Source organism: Arvicanthis niloticus, chromosome 12 (genome assembly GCF_011762505.2).
Source record: "Arvicanthis niloticus isolate mArvNil1 chromosome 12, mArvNil1.pat.X, whole genome shotgun sequence".
In the NCBI taxonomy this organism is placed as follows: domain Eukaryota; kingdom Metazoa; phylum Chordata; class Mammalia; order Rodentia; family Muridae; genus Arvicanthis; species Arvicanthis niloticus.
Window position 1 is genome coordinate 41,344,038 of NC_047669.1, and position 21,857 is coordinate 41,365,894.

General features: G+C 38.5%; 1 protein-coding gene across 1 annotated transcript in view; it reads right to left on the reverse strand.

Moving 5' to 3' along the window:
- Positions 1–2,270: 2,270 nt before the first annotated feature.
- The window catches only part of Adgrg7 (adhesion G protein-coupled receptor G7), a 61,924-nt gene continuing 42,337 nt past the window's right edge, over positions 2,271–21,857 (reverse strand). The window contains 4 exon segments of the mRNA XM_076943024.1: positions 2,271–6,921; positions 6,923–7,153; positions 13,362–13,518; positions 15,925–16,080. Coding sequence (XP_076799139.1) covers positions 6,892–6,921; positions 6,923–7,153; positions 13,362–13,518; positions 15,925–16,080 — 574 coding nt within the window. The 3' untranslated portion in view covers positions 2,271–6,891.

Genomic DNA, 21,857 nt, shown 5'->3' on the forward strand with positions numbered 1-21,857 from the left:
GGCTGTACCCAAACGTTTAGGAAGGCCACAGAGTTTAGAGGGCACACCTACGAGTGAAAAAGACAAGCTTGGATAGTAAAAACAAGGATTCAGAAAGGCTTTTGTGGGATTGAGATTTGACCATACCCTACACTCGCTTAAATTCATTTTAGTTTTTGCTTTGGATGTGCCTATACTCAGACTGAACCCCGAAATATATACAGGTGGCTTAAAAGTGTTTTGCCACTATAAATTGTTTTTCGTGGTTGCATATAAGCGCCTTTCAGCAGTTGCTTTCGGAGATCGAGAAGCAGAGGGCTGCTGATAGAATAAAAGATTTCCCATTTTCTCTAGGAACTGTTACTCAGTGCTTCTCACTTAAAACCAAATAGTACAGATTCAGAGTGCTGCTGACAGGTAATAGTATTCTTCTATCTTCCATATGGCTTGGAGTTATCAAAGCCACACTTCTGTGCATAGAGGTAAAATTCCCGAAAGGAGCAAATTATATCTCTGCCACTCTTCCTAAATTTAAGTCAGACCATAGGACAAAAGGAGTGTACCAGGGAACTCTTGCACGTGAGAACATGCATACCCATTAATGATTTATTTTCAAGAGAAAAACAATAAAGCAATGAAAAGAAACATACGTCTATAAGTTAAACCTCAAAAATATTTCGAGTGCACAAAAAAAAAATTTTTTTTTCAAAAAGTTATCCTGGCATGACTAAAAGAGTTACCATAGTAGCAGAAGATGCCATCCCCAGAAAAGACTGCTTACAAATTGGTCCCTGACTAGTGTCTGAGCAACCAGAATTCAACAATGCTTCCACTGTTCTTTATTAAGAGCCATGCATTGTGTCTAAAGTGTTTGAATAAATGTATTTTACGCTGAGCACACTTGCTTGCAATCTGGGTGCCAGGACTTTCAATACACAGCAACCAGTGGATCCAATAATCTCTTTTAACAACAAGAAAAAAAATTAAGCAAAGTGGATCAGTATAATCTAACACTGCTGTCTCTTACAAGTTACTGCTGGCAGACTGCTCACATGGTTTTGAGACTTGTTGCTGGAAGAAATAAAGTGTGTCCAGGAAGAAGACTTAGACATACATGTGCTCTGGTCTCATTCAGACTTCTCCCTTTATGATTTGTTCCTTTGCTGTGTTCCCTTATAATCTTTTCTATTACACCATATCTATAAGTGGGCCTAGATATGGACACAGTTCCCTATACCATCTGTGTAAAAAAACATACAAGATTATAGGTATAATTTGAGTATACTTTAAAAAAAAATATCTAGATCTAGAAACACAGAGATCTCATTACCAGAATAATCTGGAGAGAAGAGGTTGTGGATTTTGTAGCAGTGCTCCGAGGGGACTTTAGCACTGTTGTTTGTCTGCTTTCGGGGAATACAGGGGTACTATTTTGTTAATAATTTAAGCTTACATTCAAAGTCACAAGTTTTAGTGGTGGCAGGAAATTCAGAGCTTTCCTTGCCTTGCCGATTCCTTTACAATGCCTTCTGATCTTATCTCAAATCACATAACTTGTAACTGTGATCCAAACTCCCAGTCTAGAACACATCCCTTCTCTGTTGCTGCCTAGTGAGTACTGGGTGGTTGGGAGTGGGGGGTTTCATCTTCATTTATTAGGACCAAGGTCCAGAAAGTCTCAGTTATTATACTGTGGTTTCATGGCAAACAAAGTCCAAACAAAGTCCAACAAATCATAAGATACACGTAGCAAAGTTCCACTGGAGAAACAATACAGATAGGAACTGTACCAGCGGACCCTGGGAACAGCGTGTAAGAGATAGCAGCACCGGATCATACCACCCTGCCCTACCTGCCTCTACTGCTCACACACATACACTCCACATCTCCATTTAACAGCTGGTACTCAGAAACATCACCAAGGGGCCACAAATGAATTATAACTTTGGAATAATCTGCATCCTCTGGGGTAATTAACAAATCAGAACGTTAAAAGTTAGCACTAAACTGCTACGTATTGCTGTTGCCACTGTAAAATGATTCAGTGTCCTTAGAAAACTTATTGATTTAATAAAGTGTTTTAAAATAAAGGTTTAAAATAAATTACAATGACTCTGTGACCCAGCACCTGCAAGCAGTATTTTAAGAGAAAATAAAATGTTAGCCCAAGAACTTGTATAAAAATAAGAGTTTGATTCATAATAGCCAAAAACAGATAAAGTGTTTTCTTTTTATGCGAAGGAGCCAAATTTTCTTAAGTAGATGAGAATTTTAATAGACTTCAATGCAATTATGAAGATGATGACTACATAAGTGTATAATGATAAGTAAAATTATAATACAATCTGACTGTTAAAGTTAAAACAAGGACTCTAGGGAATATAGAAAAGTAGATAATGATTTCTAGCATTATGGATTTTGCTTTCATAAGGTATAAAATACAAATTGCATATCTCAGGTATACAATATGATATTGATAACTACCACGATCATGCTAATATAACTATCTCCTCACAACCATGCATGTGCAAAATCACATACATGAGCATTTGGGGAAACCACTCTGGAATGTGCCCTCAGCATTGTCATGAATACAGTACACTACTCTCAGCTACAATGACACTGCTGCTGTCCAGTGGAGTTCTAGAACGTAAGTCTGAGGCTAGAAGTTTGCAGCAAACAAGCCACCCAATCTTTGGTGGTGGTATCTAGTCTCATCCTGTGTGCAACTGTATTTTAGAATCCACATAGACCTGCAATTACAGACAATATTTCCGCAGCAGGCTTCTTTGGAGTAATCCGTGCTGCTGCAAGTGGTGATACCTTTCTTTCCTTCCTAAGCCTGAGTATCTCTCTGTATAAACAATACATAAAACTTCAGTTTGTGATGATTTAACCTAGGTTTCTGTCTGTGATGGTGCAAAGGCAATATGAATGTAGTAGAATGATACTTCCAATTTGAAATTTGATCTTTTCCTAGGTGAGTGATGGGTGGTATGATAATTTCAAAATGTTGGGCTTTAGCCACAAAGCCATAGCTCCCAATCAGCTGCACAGTCATAACATCCAATGCATGATACTGTCTAGTATGTCACATGGCATTCAATAACCTGCACCTTATTATAAACCAGCTCTCTGCTAGATGATTTTTTCCAACTGTCCGTGGTCTAAACATGTTTGTGTAGGCTAACCAGCAGTACTTGTTACAGTAGGCATATTAAATGCATTTTATTATGGTATTTTGAATCTATAATGAGTTACCTGGATGCAAACTCAAAAGGTAAAAAGCATCCATATATGCTGAAAGTACTTACTCAATCATCCAAAACCAAGAGGTAAGTGGATTCATTAGTTTTACTGTCATGAGTAACACCACACAAACATGGGCAGCGATATCTAGATAGGTTCTGATTTCATTTCCTTGGGCTATCTACCAAATAGAGGAGTCATTCGATTTTATGATATTCCTATTTTTAATTTCTTGAGGGACATCCACGCCATTTTTGATCATGGTCACACTAATTTACACTCCTCCCAACATTATATACAGATTCTCTGTCCACAACCCTGCCAATGCTTTTCAGAATGGCCACTTTAACAAGGATACGGTTATTATTTCACTGTGGTTTTATTATCATTTAATCAGTATTTTCACATATTAGCTACTATGACATCTTTGGGAAATGTCTATTTAGGTCTTGTGCTCATTGGTTAATCAGTTTGTCTGGGGTGTCTGGGGGGGCATGTTTAATTTTACAGCTCATGTGCTCATGAATGCCTTTTCAAATGGACACTAGTGTATCAGCTGACTGTAGCCCAGCTGCCTGCAACTTCATCAGGTTAGAGCGCATCTTTGGAGAGAGGAACTGAAAGCTGTTTGATCACGTTAGTGAGGTTCTCCAGAAAGAGTCCCAGTAGCTGACAAGCTGAAGGACCAGCTACTACTTTTGATACCAGTTTCTCAACTGTTTACAAAGTATGCCCGGTTCTTCTAAATGAAGCAATGATCTTGAGAGTGATTACAATTTGTTACTGATGGGACAGGGTGGGGGGAAAAAAACAAAGAAGCAAGATAAACTTAAAGATGGAAACCAAGGAGAAAGAGCAAGGGACTGGCAGTTGAATTGTGAACTTTCAACTGTCAGTTAAGATGCAGGCAAGAAAACCCAAAGGTCAGATGATCTTTTTTTTTTTTTTTTTTTTTTTTTTTTTTTTTTCCTGACACTGCAGGAAAAGAAGGGAAAAAAGCAATCGGGAACTCTTATTACAAAGGTAACCAAAAAAAACCCTGGAAAGTAGGACTTGCTCATATACAACACCATGAAAAACCAATTCTGAGTCTTCCTTATTACATGTTGTGTTTTGTTTTTAAGCTACACATTATAGTCCTGTATTTACCCTTCTCCCTTCTCCCTATGGATGATCCCACTTAAAGACAGTTCGGACAAGGAAAATGAGTTACCAGTCTTAGATGGGCTCATTTCTCAGCAGATATTTGTTTTGTCAAATGTAGTAACCCTCTAAATTTTGCTTTCAGCATCCCTTCTGTGATGTAATTGTCATTCTTCACAGTCCTTAATAAGCATCAGTCAAATAAATCATCCCTTATCTCTCCCTTACAATAGTTATTTGACCCAGGCTACCCCAAAATTGTCTAACACAATGCACATGTCCTGACCTAGGCTACCCCAACAGTGTCTAACACAATGCATATGTCCTGGGTAGAACAGACCAGCTCTGGACTCACTTATCCTCTCTCCTTGTCTCTCCCTGACTACTGTACCCTGTTGCAGAGGGCTACCTGTGTGCTCTATAGACTCCTGTCTCTTGGCGTTTTGCTGATTGCATCCAATGTGAGACTTGCTGAGAACCTGTTGGGTAGGAGGTGGTCACAGCCAAGGGTCTTTTCTGCCTGTTTTCTAGTGAAAGCTGGCTGACTTGTCTCAAGTCCACACCACTGAGAAGTGGTGTTTTCAACTCCTGCCTGTACCTTTACCTTTGTGTTTTGTTTATGTCTTTGGCTCAAAAGAAGATCTCTTGCTTCTCTGTGGCTGTCTGTGGTAGATCTCATTTTGTCCTTGCTTTTTACGTACCATAAAATTGTCAGTCTTAGAGTCCCTCTATTTTAAACACCTCTGCTTCTGCTGGAACAGTACATAGAACTAAAGCCCAATAGGATTTGGCATGTGGTTTGCCAAGAGGAATGAAATCCCTCTTCTTGTTAGATCTTAGGCTTTAAGGTTGGGAGTGCCACTTAATAGCCATATTTGAGAACAAGGATGAAGAAACACAGACAGCAAAGGGGAATAGAAGTTGGTCACGTTATCACTATTCTGTGTTCTAGTTAGGCCTGTAATTAATGTTACCATGCATCTATTTCATGTCTCAAGCCACGGCACTTGAAAGTTTAAAATAGCCATCGCTAACACATAAGTAGGGATCATAAACAAAACCTGGTATGGTCTCAGACAAAATTGAACATAGAAATGTTATCTGAAACCAGCTTGGCACTTGGACTTTACATTAATTAAGCCAGTACATTCCTTTTAACCTTTAACCTAAATTTGAGTTAGATTCGTATCACCAAGTGAGACTGCTGACTAGCACCCAGAATAAAGGTTCAAACCAAAGGAATAATCTTCTCCTGGTCAGATTTCAGGGTTTCATGTGAATTAGTCTCCACAGCTGCATGTGGACCTTGCAAGTTTCAGGGAATTTTACTTAGTATACTTCAAAGATAATGGGAAAAAAACCCAAGGAAACAACTTTAGCCACGAAGGGAAACAGAAATCACATCCTTCTCTGGCTGAATATAGGCTTTTTTTTTTCCCCTCACATTTTCAGGGCTTTACTTAAGGGATATTTTCATGTGATCATATTTTGAGTCAATCACATCTTACAATTTTTCTTTGTCCAACCCATATCTGGATATAGCACTATAATACCACATAGAGCATGGGCCTCTCAGAATTGTCTTCTGTACTTCTTTGCAACCATTTCTGTAAGAATGCACATTCTTTGCGTAATGGTGAGAAGGATTTGCATTTAAGAGCACTGGATGCTCTTCCAGATGACCTAGGTTCAATTCCTAGCTCCAGAATGTCTACTTGCAACTACAACTCCAGTCCCAGGGGATCTGACCCTTCTTGACTGGCCTCCACACACACTGCATGCACACGATACATGCAGCTATAAAGCACGATAAAAAAGTTAAAGAATTCAGTCTTTAGGGGATGATGAGAAGCTGCTCCAGTGGAAGCCAGTTATACTTCAAGGGTTTGGAGGTCTATGACCATCTAGAGCTTATAAAAGCCATGTAATTATGAGTATATTTTTTCATTTTGAATCTCATCATCAATAATACATAGATATTAAAAGGCATGTGTGTGTGCATGTGAGTGCATGTGTGTGCTGCAAATAACAAGAGATTTAGCAATCTTCTAATCCATCTTTCTACCCATTTCTTACAGAGTTTATTATTCTGGTCACAAAACACCTTTTTAAGCAAGCAAAACACCTTTTCCTAAAGGGGAGACTGGCTGCCAATCTCTTCATTGGCAAAACTTTAATGTATGCAAGCCACTCCCTGTACTTATCAGGAGCCACATTGTTATAGAAGGTGATTTTTTTTCTCACTGTAAAAGAATTTGTTGTGAGTTCTGCACAATTGTCATAGTGTGTCATGCAAACTTAATAACAATGGTCAACTTAATATTATGTATGATTCTTCACTTGACTCACAACAGTAATCTGGTGAAGACCACAAAAAGCTACCAAATCCATTCTCCCTCTGATAATAAACAGCAAGTTTTAACATGTATTCAGGAAGGTATTGAAGGAGAATGAGAGAATAACAAACAGATACAATTCTTAGGAGTTGGACAGAAAAGACCATCATAGGTAACAGTCTTGTTAGACACTTGATTTTGCTTGGTCACTTTCAAGACAATGATGTTTCCTCAGTCGCTGCAGATGGCTCCAGTAGCCTAAATCGTTCATTTAGGGATGGGATGGAACTCAGCATATTGTACATCCTTACACGCAGGTTCAGTGGGGTTATTGAAGGCATTTTCTTTGATCTGTCGAAGGATGATGATAGTGACTTCAATACTTTGGAAGCTTCATTCTGAAATACTTTTGTTCGAACAGTGTAGAGAATGAATATTTGCAATCCCTGAAAAAAAAAAAAATTAAAGTTCAATACTAGGCAATATTACAGTACAGACTTCCACAGTACCAAAGGGGGAGATTTTATTTCACCCTCTGACTATGGGGCAGCACAGCTGCTCCACAACAGGAGCTTGCAGCTGCTGTGCATGTGCATGCCCTTCAGATATAAATGGTGTTGCCCATAGTGCATATTTAGAAGACCAGGGTCCATGCCCTGCTTGACATTACTGCTGTGCATCTCTGCTCTCTAATCTTTACAATCTTCAGTTTATAAAGTTGGAAGAGTTTCTGGGGCCTGGGGCATGCTTACTCGATTCTTCTTCTACTTCCAACATTCTGTGATTCCATTTCCTGGAGATTTAGAAACATAGCTGAAATTGTATATACTCAATTTCTTAACATGAATTTGAGACCCTGCTACTCACTGATGCCCTGTTCTTTATATGTGGATAAGGAGGTACACATAAAGACATCAGCCACAAAAAGCTGGGCAGCAGTCTCTGCATGCCTTTAAGCTGACCCTTACCAAAGTTCGATTGGCTTCACACACTTCTCATTCGCCCATCATCCTTGAATCCTTTTCTGTTCTTACATCAACTCTAGAAACTAAGCCTACCATCCCCAACTGATGGATATGCAAACTGAAAATCAGATGAATTAAAAATTTTGCTTAACGTCACCCACCTACTATCAGTAAAGCTTGGAGCTGAATTACTACATTTTTTGTTTCAATTTTTCTTCTTTATCCAATATATGATGTTATCTTTAAATTGTAACTAAACAGAAATGTACTACATCCAGTATATTAAAGTATATTAAAGAAACCTTTCATAATCCTTCATTTATATTATTTAAAAAAAATAACTATCAAATACTATTTGTAGCCTGGCTAATAATTATGGCAATGTGCATCCCTTAATTTTGACAATGTACTATATTATAGAAGATATTGCCACTGTAGAACACTGGTCAAAGAATATATTAAAAACTGTATTGTTTTTCCTGGGTTTGGTTGTACACTGTGGCTATAGAAGATATTATTTTTCAACTAGAAAGGTTCTCAGCAGTTAACAGCATTCACTGCCTTTCCAGAGAATATGGGTTTGAATCCTAATACCCACATCATAACCATGTATAACTCCATTACCTCTTTTAGCCTGCATGAACACCAGGTATGTACTTGGTGCATACTCATAATTTTTAAGATAATTCGAAAGATGTTATTATTAGTCCTAAAGTTTGGTGGTGGGTATTTGGGAACTCTAGTATTTTTCAACTTCAGATAGTCTAAAATGAATCCAAAATTATTGCTTAAAGGGTGTTGAATAACAATGAGGAAAGTTAATTAATTTTTCAGCACCTCAGACTTTTTGTCAATAATTAGGTGTCAAAAATTGCAGTTCATGTATCAGGCAGGAAATTTTTCAGTAATGTTTTTTCACAGTCTACTGAAGTGGTTACTCAAAAAAAAATGTTATCATTGATGAGCTGTTAATTAAAACAAGTAGTCAAGGCAATAGGACAATCCAATAAGATACCTTGGAAACTTTTTAAGTGGAGTGTTATCTATAATAAAATGTAGTTAGTACAAATATCATAATTTAATTAATATTTTCAATAGAAAATATTGTTGACAATGTCAATTACAAAGTAAATTTTAAATTGTACCAATAAAATTGGGAGGCAATAAACAACTGCACAATGCTAATAGTATTCTTTCTCTCAGACTATAATTCTCAAGTAACTGTGTTTGCATAACAAGTAAGAGGCCCTGGGTCAGATTCCCAGCATTGTAAAAACATTTTGCTCACACACACTGCTTTTAGATGCTGGGGGTGAGGTGAGGCAGAGGGGACCAGAAGATGCTGTTTCACTCCAAAAAATGAAAGTTGAACCTTATAGTAATCATTAATAAACAAAGATTGTAATCAATAGACTAAAAATATGATAAAATCTTTAAAATAATTACAGAAAATAGTATGTACAAGGCAATGCTATTGATGAGACATGATATTTAAAAGTAAGGAGGCAATGGTAGATGCATGTGACAAAATATGATAGAATTAGGAACAAACATGTTTGTCTCTTTCAGGTTTTAAACAAAATTTGTTTACTTGTTTGCTGTGTGCAAAGATGTGGGTGCACACTCACCACATTGTTTGAGTGAATGCCAGAGGATTACTTGTAGGAGTCAGTTCTGACCACTACAGGGGTCCTAGGGATTGAATTTAGGGATTGAATGATCTTGAATAACGTACCTAACATCCAGCAGTATGATGACTAACAAGAAGAATGAGCAAGATGAATAGCTCTCTGTGATCTGTGGGGCAAAATCAAATGGCCTAACATCAAGGCATTCTCAGAAGGAAGAGGAGAGAAGAGGAGGAAAAACTAATGGTGAAAACCATAAAAGATTCTAATAGTTCAGCCATTCTAAGAAAAATACATGCAAAGAAAGTGATAGCTATGTACACTGTAGACATAATCCTGAATGTTGAAGCTAGGAGAAAACCCTGATGTAAGCAGAGGAAAATAACCCATTGTGTGCAGTAGATCAGTATGAATGGCTAAAGACATCCCATTAGGAAATGTAGCTGAGTGTGAAATTACTTCTCTAAAATGCCAAATGGGGGAGGAGGGGAAGCCTCACCCAACCCAGAGTTCCACATCTAATAAAAAAAAATCTTTCAAGGACAAAATAAAATAAAATAAGAACAAAACAGGTAAAAGTTAAAAGGAAATACTTAGCCACCAAAGCCATAAATTACAAAAAAAAAAAAAAAAAAAAATCCACTAAGGAATGACTTTGGGCTCAAGGGAAATGATACCACGTGACATTTGGATCTTCAGAAAGGAAGGAAGGAAGGGTCCTGGAAATGGTTGACACATGGCCAAATATAAAGTTTTCCCTATAAATTCCTTTCAATGTAGATGTTTCTTTATGGAAAAAATAACATTTATTTGTGGGATTTATTCTGTATGTAGTTGTAGGACATAAGAAACCGGCAGCACAGTGGAGAGGGGTAGCAGGCAGATTCTATTGTTATGACGCCCTTCATTTTCCTGCCTGTTATATCAATTTGAAGTTCCTTACAAAAGAAGTTATAAATGTATACTACACCATGAACTTATCCCCAAATGCAAAGTGGTATTGATTAATGGAATGTGAATTAAAATGGATTCATAATGATAATTTATTATACTCAAAAGTGGGGAGGAAGTGGATAGCAGGGGAATTAAAAACAAATGAGTGGTCCAGTCTTCCACTAGCAGCCTTCAGATGAAGATGTTAAACCCTCAGCTCTGCCTGCACCATGCCTGCCTGGATGCTGTCATGCTCCTGTCTTGATGACAATGGACTGAACCTCTGAACTTGTAACCTAGCCCCAATTAAATGTTTTCCTTATAGGAGTTGCCTATAAGAAAATGTTCACAGCAGTAAAACCCTAACTAAGACACAGTGTTTTGATCAAGGATTCAAGGGAAGCTGGGTGGGGGCTGGTAGCATGGTTACCTCCTTGGAGTAAAGGCAGGTATATCATAAAACTACACCCTACACTTGTATGTTGACATGTTACTATTTCTCTCTTAGGGGATTGTGATCAAGGCAGAAGCAAGTGCAACTATATTAAAAACAACTCAGCTATTACATGATGTGCATGTTCTAGTTTGACACAAAACCAACAAAATGCAGAAAGCTGAAACTTTTACCATTTGCTGACCATGAAGCAGCATTCTATCTCATGGAGTTCTGAGCTTATCCCCTGAAGGAACAGAATTTTGCTATAGGATGCTGCACATCCATGAGCTACAGAAAATGGTTAATCAGTATAACATTCTTCACTGCTCACAACACTTTCAGTTAGTAATGTGGATGTTCTTCTCCTGAAAAAAAGAAAGTCTGACAGAGGAAAGGAAGAGAAAGAGAGAGAGAGAGAGAGAGAGTCAGAGAGGGGTGGAGAAAGATATAGAAAGGGAAAGGGGAGAGAAGGAAGGAGAGAGAAGTAAAGTGAGACAGAGAGGGGCAGAAAGAAAAACGATACTAAGGAATGATGGAAAATGGATCAGAAGTGAATAGGATGGCAGGGAGATAATATACTAAATCAAGGAATTATGAATAACTGGTTGTTTGTTTTTCCTTAGTTAGAGTTGCAAATTGTTATGCGTATGTGTCATGCTACAACAATTCATGTTTTACAGTCCATGAGTATGCAAGGAAAGGATTATAAATGGTTTTGTTTTTACAAAAGAAATGGGTTTTATGGTAGTTACTATATCATATCCAAAAAAGAAACCTTATTGCATAGAGAACTGTTCTCTTTACTTGCAAAGAATATTTCTCCCCGAAAAAACCAACCAAACAACAACAAAAAAACCAACAAATGAGCACAGAAGACAAATCATAAAATAACAACCCACATCAATGAGTTACATCAACGAGTACATTAGATCCAAATGAACTTCACCCTCTGATGAAGTGATGGAGACTCTTAGACAAAAAAAGTGAGGCCTATGTATTTGGTGGCTACATGCTATAGACTTTAAAGGTACAAAGATTCATAGCACACACACACACACATTCATGCATGCACACACATGTGATCATATAACCAATCACATAACAAGAGTAGGTAATAAAGTATACCTTATTATAAAAGACATTATCAGAAATAAAAGACATCTTAATACAAATGATGAAAGGGCCAACTAATCTAGAAAATATAATACATCTATATCATGAGGATGAATGTTTGCTTAGTCTTCACTCAAAATACATGAAGCACAAACTGGCAATATGCAACAAGGGACCAAGCAGAGTCAATCCTTGATGCAAAATTTTAGGAATTTACTAATCAATTGAAAGAACCAGATGAAAATACTAGTAAGAACAGAGAATCCCCACTGACCTAGAAGTCTTCAGCTTTAGTGGTATTTTAAAACTTCAGACCTGTGGGGCAGTGATGGCACATGCCTTTAATCCCAGCACTTGGGAGGCAGAGGCAGGCAGAATTCTGAGTTGGAGGCCAGCCTGGTCTACAGAGTAAGTTCTAGGACAGCCAGGGCTATACAGAGAAACCCTGTCTCAAAAACAAAACAACAACAACAAAAACAAAAACAAAACAAAACAAAATTCAGACCAAGTGTCTTAGTCAGGGTTTCTATTCCTGCACAAAACATGACCAAGAAACATGATGGGTGGAAAGGGTTTATTCAGCTTACACTTCCACATTGCTGTTCATCACCAAAGGAAGTTAGGACTGGAACTCAAGCAGGGTAGGAGGCAGGAGCTGATGCAGAGTTCATGGACAGATGTTACTTACTAGCTTGGTTCCCCTGGCTTGCTCAGCTTGCTTTCTTATAGAACCCAGGACTACAAGCCCAAGGATGGCACCATCCAGAAGGGGCCCTCCTACCACTGATCACTAATTGAGAAAATGCCTTACAGTTGGATCTCATGGAGGCATTTCCTCAAGGGAGGCTCCTTTCTCTGTGATAACTCCAGCTTGTGTCAAGTTGACACACAAAACCAGCCAGTACACTCAGTAACTACAGAATAAGCGGTTTGTTTTTCCCCCAAGGTGAATATTTTGCTTCTGGGCCTGTAAGACTTCATAGAGGGTAAGGTGCCTGCCACCAAGGTTGAGGATCTAAGCTCTATGCACAGGACCCACCTGGTAGAAGGAGAAACTTTCCTTTTCTTCTTTTGCAATTTGTCCTCTGACCTCTAAAATGGTATCTGTTCCATGGCATGCATTAAATTAAAATATATTAAAATAATAATAAATGTAATTAAAATTTTACAGAAAAGATAGATTAAAACAAAGGACCTAAATTCAATCTTAACACATCAAGAAAAGAAATGAAAGAAAAAATTCAACAATCCCACATTGTTCACAGTTTCAGGAGTAATGAACACTGCGCACACCAACCAAAGCACACTCACTGCATGGGAGAAAAGAAAGGAAGTGCTTTGCCTGATGAGGTCTGATTTAATCAGAGAAGAGGGATTATATGCCAAACCTATAAAGATCTTACTCTGATACCTCCAGGCCAGAAAGGGACACAGAAAGCTTATGTTCTTCTCATGAAGTCTATTTAAAGTAGATCCCCCTAAAGGTAACTAAACAATGGCCCTCAGGGAGTTTTACGGGAAGGAAACATTGATCCAGGGTGACACATATCCTGCTTCTTTCTGACCATCTATACCATACCTGAGTGGTGTTGAAAAGACAGAATATGTAGCTGAAAACAATCCTGATGTCATCGTTATTGATTAGCATAGCATATGCAAAGATCCAGGTAACTCCAAACACAACTGCAATAGATAGTGTGCTGAGAACCTTCTTCAGGGATGAAACCTTTTTTGTGCTACATGAGAAAATAAAGAAAATATGGCATATTAGGGTTTGGCTTGCTCGAGTCATCACTACTCATAGCCTGCATGTTCAACTGTCCATATACTTTGCTTACTTAATATTGTGACATACCTTAGGACCCTCTGAAGAAAATGTGATTGCACTATCTGTTTTAAATGACCCCAACATTCCCATCAAAAGACAGGCAAATCATTCCTTTCATACTATGTGGAAAATTTAATGAGGAGTTGATATTTTTTTTAATGGGATTTTTGCTATTACTAAGAGATCAACTAGTGAATAATTCCATATGGAGGCTGGGATACTTGGGGATTTCTTATGCTTTGAGGTGATATAAAAATGAGATTTAGAAGCAAACTGATCTTCTCTCTTATGGAAGTCTGTACCCCCAGAATCTGGTCTTGACTATGTGATTCCCTATGGCCGGAAGAGCATGCAAGAGACTAGAAAGCAATTGCTCATAGAGTTTGCCTTCTCTTCCTGCTCTTGAAAACCTGGCAGTGTTAGTAACTGAGTGAGCCAGGCCTCTTTAGGACCAGACTCCCATGTTAGAATACTCTCAAAAATACTGTTTCCTTCATTTTTAGTACAAACTCTGTACTGCAAAATGGACATGTTCAGAGGTATTTCTGACCATTTTAATTTTTACATGTGTGCTTCGAGACATTGAACTAACTATGCCCAAAACATGTGCCCACTATCTGTTATGATTCTAAGTCGGGTCTCCTTATGACTTGACACATCCACTATGTAAATATGTTTAGGCTTCCTGAATAAAATCCTCATGCTTTCTTTACTCAGGCGTATTGGAACTCATTCTCCTGCTCTTCTTGCTGGTCATACATTTTCCCACTTCTTTATGACTTAGTCATGCTTATTTTTAGCTCTGTATTCACCAAACTGTGAGCCCACTGTATTAGTTTATAAAAGCAATATTTTAAGAAGCATGAGCTGGGGTGATAGAGGACTTAATAAAAAGCTACACAGAGCATAAATATGCTTCCCCAACTGAGAAGCTGCCACTCAAGACCACCAGCAATCAATTAACTACCAGCAACTACGTATGGAACGAATTCATCATAGCTCACCTGTCAACACTACTTAGCCTACTGCTTAGCCAACACACTACCAAGGCACCGTGTACTCCTATGGCAAATAATAATTTGTCACACTCTAAGTCCTTAAGTGTGGGAGTGACTTGGTTTGTATCTAGCTAGCACATGAAAGAGGGTTAGCCAAAACAAATTACGTATCCTTTGAATTGTTATTAAGCCAATTTAAAAACTATAGGCTTATCAGTCAAAATTGAGAAATACAAATTTGATTGTTGTCTGTGACCCAAAATTATGATGTTTATATATATATGAAATATAATCTAATATATAACAAGGCTAAGAACCCTCCACCAAAGTGTTTCCCTCCAATATTACTAAAATGCATTGTTTTAATGCTTAGCAAGGATGGTATTTTTCCCCTATAGCCTTTAAATAACCATGTATGAAATATGATACTTTGCTTTGTAAAGCACATACTTAAGATTGCATTCTTATCAAAGATGGTGGTTTTCATTTATCTGTCCTCACTAAGAAGATTCACTTGTGGACTGGGTGTAATATACAGATGTCTGTATGGGAAGGATGTGTGGAATGGACAGGCTTGCAGAATTCTGTCTGAGCTCATTGCTACTACGTTCTGCTCCATCTATGCTGTAAACTGTGGGCAGGAGGTTGCAGCATGTATGTGTTTAGGGGTTTCTGATCTTTATTCAGCCTGAAGCTTTTGTTGAATAGCAGAGATAACAATAAGACCCCTAGTGGTGCCAAAAACTTCACATTCAGAAGACACACAGGGTGGAACTTGGTAAGCCAGGGAATGTGATCTCAGTGTCACTAAATGTTTCATATTTTACAAGAGAGAATCCATTTGTAAGGGAAATCTCAAAATATTATATACTGGGAATACATTTTGGAATGTAATCCAAACACTGCAGGCAGCAAGTTTCAAATTGAAAACCTGGATCCAGCACCGCCCCCCCCCCCTTGAAACTCTCTTACTCAAGTATTCTAATTTTGTTTCCTGAATTTGGGGGAGGGGGCTTTTTAAAGAGAAAATAATTTTTCTTGAAACTATGTGGTTTAATTTTTGCTTGGGCCAGTGTGTCACAGAAGTGAGTTATATATATAATGCTGGGCACAGCACTGGACTACTGAGGTTAGAAGAGAAGGGAAGAATATCTAGCTTCTCAGTCAAAGTTTATTGTGAAATCTCGCCTGAATATCACATGTCCACATCCTCTGCAGATGTTGAAAACTTCTGCAGGGGTCTGAGGTGTGCTGAGGTGCTGGGTTACATATGCATTAGTCCTTGCTGGCAGCTTCCCACTCCTGGAGAGTCTCACCTTGTCAGGTTCTGGTTGTTCTTCCACAACACTTTGACTGTGATCGTGATAAACATAGCAATGTTCGTGATGAGGATGATGGTTACGGGCATGATGAACGACCACAAAAGGGGACTTCTTGCAAAATCATTGTTCTTGGGAATGGCCAGCCAGCAGCTGTGGGAAAAAAATATTTCAGCAAACTAAGAAAAGAACAAATATAAATTCCTTTTGCTATTACCACGATGGCAATATCCCTTGGCACCTTACACATCCCAGGTTACTTTGAATAATTCAGCCCATTAGAAAAGTTGGTTCTGCCAAAATTTTCTTGAGTCATTGTGGACCAGCAGAAGGTAAATATGCTTTGAGTCAGATAGACCTGAACTATTTACTAGTGTTTTGTTGTTTTCATTGTGTGAAGAGGAAACTCAGAACTATTTTTTTTTTAAACAAAATCTCAATCGTTTGATTTTGCCAGTGAAGACTCAGGAGTCAGATGCTGGGGTGAAAGCTTACTAGCTCAGAGAGGCAGAGAAAGTTCCCAGCTGACCTTTGTCCTCAGTTGATGTCCCAGAAGCAATGTTCCTTGTTCACGCTGTCTCAATAAACTCCCTTCAAACCAAGTGTCCCTCCCTTCTACTTCCTGTGTGTCTCTCTATCCATCTCCCTGACTTCCCTTACTCTCTCTATTTTTTTCTTAATAATCCTATGTTCACTTCCTGTCAACTGGTTGCTTGATCTTCCTCTTGACCTATGGCCTTCTTTTAATCCTGTTTACAATATTGATGAGGAAAGCTCTTAGATTAATGGTGTGTGTTAAGGCTGATCCATACCACAACTAAAAACAGATTTTCCCAGTAAATTACACAATCTTGGGGTTCACAGTGTGATCAAATATCCTCTAACCCAAGACTTAGGGTATTGCTAGTTAATAGTTCTACTACTGAGTTATACCCTGTTGTAATTTGAATGACAAATGTTCCCGAAGCTCATGCATTGACCACTTGGTTCTCACTTGGTGGCACTGTTTAGGAAGATTATGGAACCTTTTGGAGGCAGAGACTTGACTTCTCAAGCAGGTTGGACTGCTCCTCCATGCAACCTTCAGCCAAAATAAAACTTGCTTCCCTAAGCTGCTTTTTGTAAGGATATTCTACCACAGCAACAGAAAAGTACTAATACATGTACTCCTATGCCTACAACAGTCTTGAATTTAGATGTTATGCTCTGTCATCTACAAGTTGCCCAACTTTGGGTGATCTATTACTTGTAGTTTGCTTCTTAGATATGTATCTTATCCTGGCTCATAACATAAAAGGTACAAATGGCTGTAGAAGGACAATATTTCCAGCTCCAAATTTCACCAGTATTTCTGATGTATCCTTAGAGAGTTATATAAACATTATATAAAAACATAAGCAAATATACATGTTCTCTTCATTTTTCTAAACAGATGACACCATTTAATAAATGCTTCTAGAACTCCCTTAGCATATCTTAGAGATCATTGGAGAATTAAAAAAAAACTTCATTAATTAATTTAGCATTTTTACTCTATTACCTTAATATTCTATATTAATAATCATTGGTGTGTGTGTGTGTGTGAATGTTCGTTCATTCATGTACATAGGCACATGCCTATGGAGGCCACAGGATAGCCATGAGTGCTTTTCTGAGATAGGGTCTATTCCTTGGCTGGAAACTGGCTGAATCAGCAAGGCTGACCAATGGGCACTAGGGATCTGCCTGAGCTTCCCAGACATGGTAATTACAAGCATGTGCACCACATCTGCCGCTTTACCTGGGTGCTTGGGACCTGTACTCAAAACCTCATGCTTACAGGGTAAACATTTTCCAGCTGAAATGCCTTGCCAGCCCCTCAATAGACACTTAAAAAATATTAATAACTGAATAGGGTTTTCAAAGGTTGTTTAACTCCATTGTGCTTTTTATCTTGTGGGTTGTCTGTTGCTATTTTTGATTTGGTTTGAAAGAAGTTTGTGTGTGTGTTTGCATTTTTCACTTCTCAGCCAAGTTGAAAATGATGTAACAGTCTCATAGTATTGTTGAAATGATTTATTCATTTAAAAAAAACATTTATAGAGAACATGTTGTGTGCCAGTTGGTATTTTAGACACCAAAAAAAATTATCAGTAGAGAAAAACTCTATAATTTAGTAAGTTAATCTAGTTTAGAGATGCAGATAAAACAAAAGATAATATTTTATCTTTTATTATATTTCAGGTGCTGAGAAGCATGGGAGATAAAACAAGTAATGTGGGCAATGAGAGTCTAGAAATTACTATATATGCATTTGTAGAAAAATATATATACATGCATATGAAGGGAGGGGAGGATTTCAATTTAATAGGTTGATTGAGTCAGAGTCTCAAAGAAAAAAACAATGTTGGAACCAAGACCTTGATAAGGGGAGAAGGGTATTCTAAACAGAGATTTCATTATGTTCAAATGCCCTGAGGTGACAATCCAGGTAATCTTAGCCAATGTGCCCAATGTTTGGCATGTGGAATCTGAAGAGGCCACCTCTTATAGCCAGGCAGGATGCCCAGTGGAGGGATAAGGATACCAACCCACTCACAAAATTTTCCACCCAAAATTTGTCCTAAAAGAAATGCAGGGACAAAGATGGAGCAGAGACTGAAGGAATGGTCAATCAATAACTGGCCTAACTTGAAGCCCATCCCATGAGCAAGCACCAGTCCCTGACACTATTAATGATACTCTGTTATGCTTGCAGACAGGAGCCTAGCATAACTGTCCAGTGAGAGGCTCTACCAAGCAGCTGACTGAAACAGATGCAGATACCCACAGCCAAACATTGGACAGAGGTCGAGGACTCTTATGGAAGAGTTGGGGGAAGGATTGAAGGCCCTGAAGGGGATAGAAACACCACAGAAAGATCAACATAGGGAACTAACTGGACCCTCAGGGGCTCTCAGAGGCTGAACCACCAACCAAACAGCACACATGGACAAACACCAGAAGCACATATGTAACAGACCTGCAGCTCAGTCTTTATGGCTGCCTTGTTTGGCTTCAGTGGGAAAGGATGAGCCTAATCCTGCAGACTTGTTGTGCCATGGTGGGGTGATACCCAGGGAGACCTATCCTCTCAAAGGAGAAGGGGGTAGAGGAACTCTGTATTGGGGGGGGGCGGGGACTGGGAGCAGGGGCAGTGTTTGGAATGTAGTTAATCAATTAATTTAAAAAAGCATTGAGTGAATATACAAACATCCAAAAGAAAAAGAGGTTACTGAGTCTCAGAATGAGAAAATGTGTGAGGCGTGTGGATTGATGCAAACCACTCTGGAGCTCTGTGAGCAGTTGCTGGCATTCTAGTTGACGCAGACAGACATAAAATGATCTGCTTTAGGTTTAAAAAGCCTTGCCCCACAGGCAGTGATTAGAGCAGGACTTGAGCAAAAGGAGATTATTGTGCGAGACATGCAATAGCAGAGGTGTTAAGAAATAATCAGGGTAAAGATTCATTTAAAAGTAAGAAGAAAGACCAGAATAATGGCACACACTTGCACACTCAGCACTTGGGAGGCAGAGGCAGGAAGACTAGGAGTTCAAGAACATTCTTGGTTGCTTTACAAGTTCAAGGCTAGGGGATCCTATTTGGAAAAAGTAAGGAGAAATAATTTAATGATTGTTTAACGGTTGAGTTAAACCTATAGGGAGAAGTCAGAGTGACTGATATCATTGTCCTGAGTAGTTTTCAAAGGAAAGACAAGAAATGTCACCTGACAAAACAGCATACCATTTACCAAAATAAAACAAGACAACAAAAAATAAAAAACAAAACAAGGACTGGAAAGGCGACCCAGGAGTTGACTGCTGGTTTTAACAGAGGTATGGGGTTTGGTTCTCAGCGACCACACTATGCAGCTTACAACCTCCTGTAACTTTAGCTCTAGGGAGTCAAATGTTCTTCCGGTTTCTACCTGTAATCGCACATATGAATCATGCCCTGGTATCCAAAATACTGTCTAGCATATACACACAGACACTTATTATGTAGTTTTTTTTTTAAAAAAAAGCATTAAAAAATTACCAGACTCCATCTGGTTTCAAACTGTGCAGGTTTTGTGCGTGTTGTCACAAAATGAGTTTTCTCCAATAGAGTCTCAGTGGATAGATCAATCACACTTCAGGGTCAGGCCCCACCCATTCCCAGGAGTAGCTGGTCAACACATAATGTATTCAGTGATATTTTTGAGGACCTTTTGTTTGGTTTTGAATTGTTTTGGGATTTTTTTTTTTTTTTTGCTTATTGGCCTTTTGCTTGTTTGGTTTGGTTTTCAGTTTTGGGGAGGTTTGTGTGTTTGTGTATTTCTTATTTATTTTGGTTTTGTACTTATTGTTTTTCTTGAGAGAGGATATGAAAGAGAAAGAAAGTAAAAGTAGATGGGTGGTCTGCCTTTAACAGATAGAGTGGGTCCATCTCTAAATAAGATGATCAGAGTGTATAAAGTTTATCTTAAGAATGTGTAGAATCCCTTGACTTTCATCTGTCATTGGAGGATAGCTGTCATGGTGTAATTACAAAGCACCCCCCGCACATACTCAAAGGTACAAATAATGAGAACCATCATTTGCTGAGTGTGTGCAGTGATCCAAATGTTTGTTTGTAAGCATCTCTAGTGGTCCAAGGATGGGAAGACCTATAAGGACATATTCTTAGATATTGGCTTCTATTGGGAAATTATATATATATGGACCACTCTCTCCCTCTATCTGTTGCTTTAGTTCAAGAGGGATTGTGGTACTTTGTTCTCACCGAATCTCTTATGCATGTTATTCTGAATCCAGTGATTCATACCTCGAGATGTAGACTGCTGAGAAGGAGGAGGAGACTGGGTCCTAGTAAGGCTAATTTCTATAGTTATGGGATAGAATTTCTAGGAAAAAAGAGGGTTACAGAATAGCGGTTGATAAAAATAAAGACATGGGGTCTACTGAGCATCCTATATAGACTCCAGATAGGCTAAAGGGTTTGGTTGTTTTGCCATAAAATATGGAAAGACCTGGTTTAACCTATATGGCATACACTGGAAAAAATCACCACCAGTATGCTATAAGTTCCTATGGTTAACACCAACCCTGCCCCTATCATAGAGTGTGTGATACAGCCTATCTGATGACAGTGCAAAGAACTGAGGTAGTGCATTAAGAGGAGTGTGGCCTGTCTTGTATTTGCTCCTTAACTAGGCTCATGTGGAGAAAAAAACAGGTCAGAGAACTGGATGAGGGACCAGATAAATGGAACTGCAGGCAAAGAATCAGAACCTGAGGCATCATGGAGGTACCCATGGAAGGATAGCTAAGGGGAAACACAGTCATCCCTCCTCTTTCTCAACAGATGAAGAAATGTGACCTTTTATGGCAAGAGTAAATAAATGGCAGAAGATAGTAGGGTGACCTGGATGATCACACAGTATCTCCTTTCCTCCCATCTGTAAGTATCAGTGGCCTGGTGCTGTCCTCAGTGTCTAATATTGTGCTCAGGAAAGGGCTCACAATAAATTAGTGATAGTTCACTGTAACTGCTTGAGCAAACTGGTTCTCTCTCATGAAAGCTCTATGCCTGGGTTAGAAATGAATAGAAAATTGATGGTAAGAAATTTAATGATGTGATGAGAATAAATTACCTCTCCCATGAGATATCTGCATCTCTTATTTCTAACTGTGAAATTTAAGGTTTAAAACTCAAAGTGATATGGAAACTTATTGAAACAAAAAGTCTAGGGTGTGAAATCCAGCCAGGAAGTCAGCCCTACAGCTTGAATAATCAGGTGAGTCCCTTGATACCTTTGCCTTCTCTAGGATGTTCAAGTGCCATTATGACGATACGATGTTTCAGGTGAGTTGGTTTAAGAGTTAATGTGGGATTTGGGGATATGGATGGCAGGGTAATACAAGAGAAG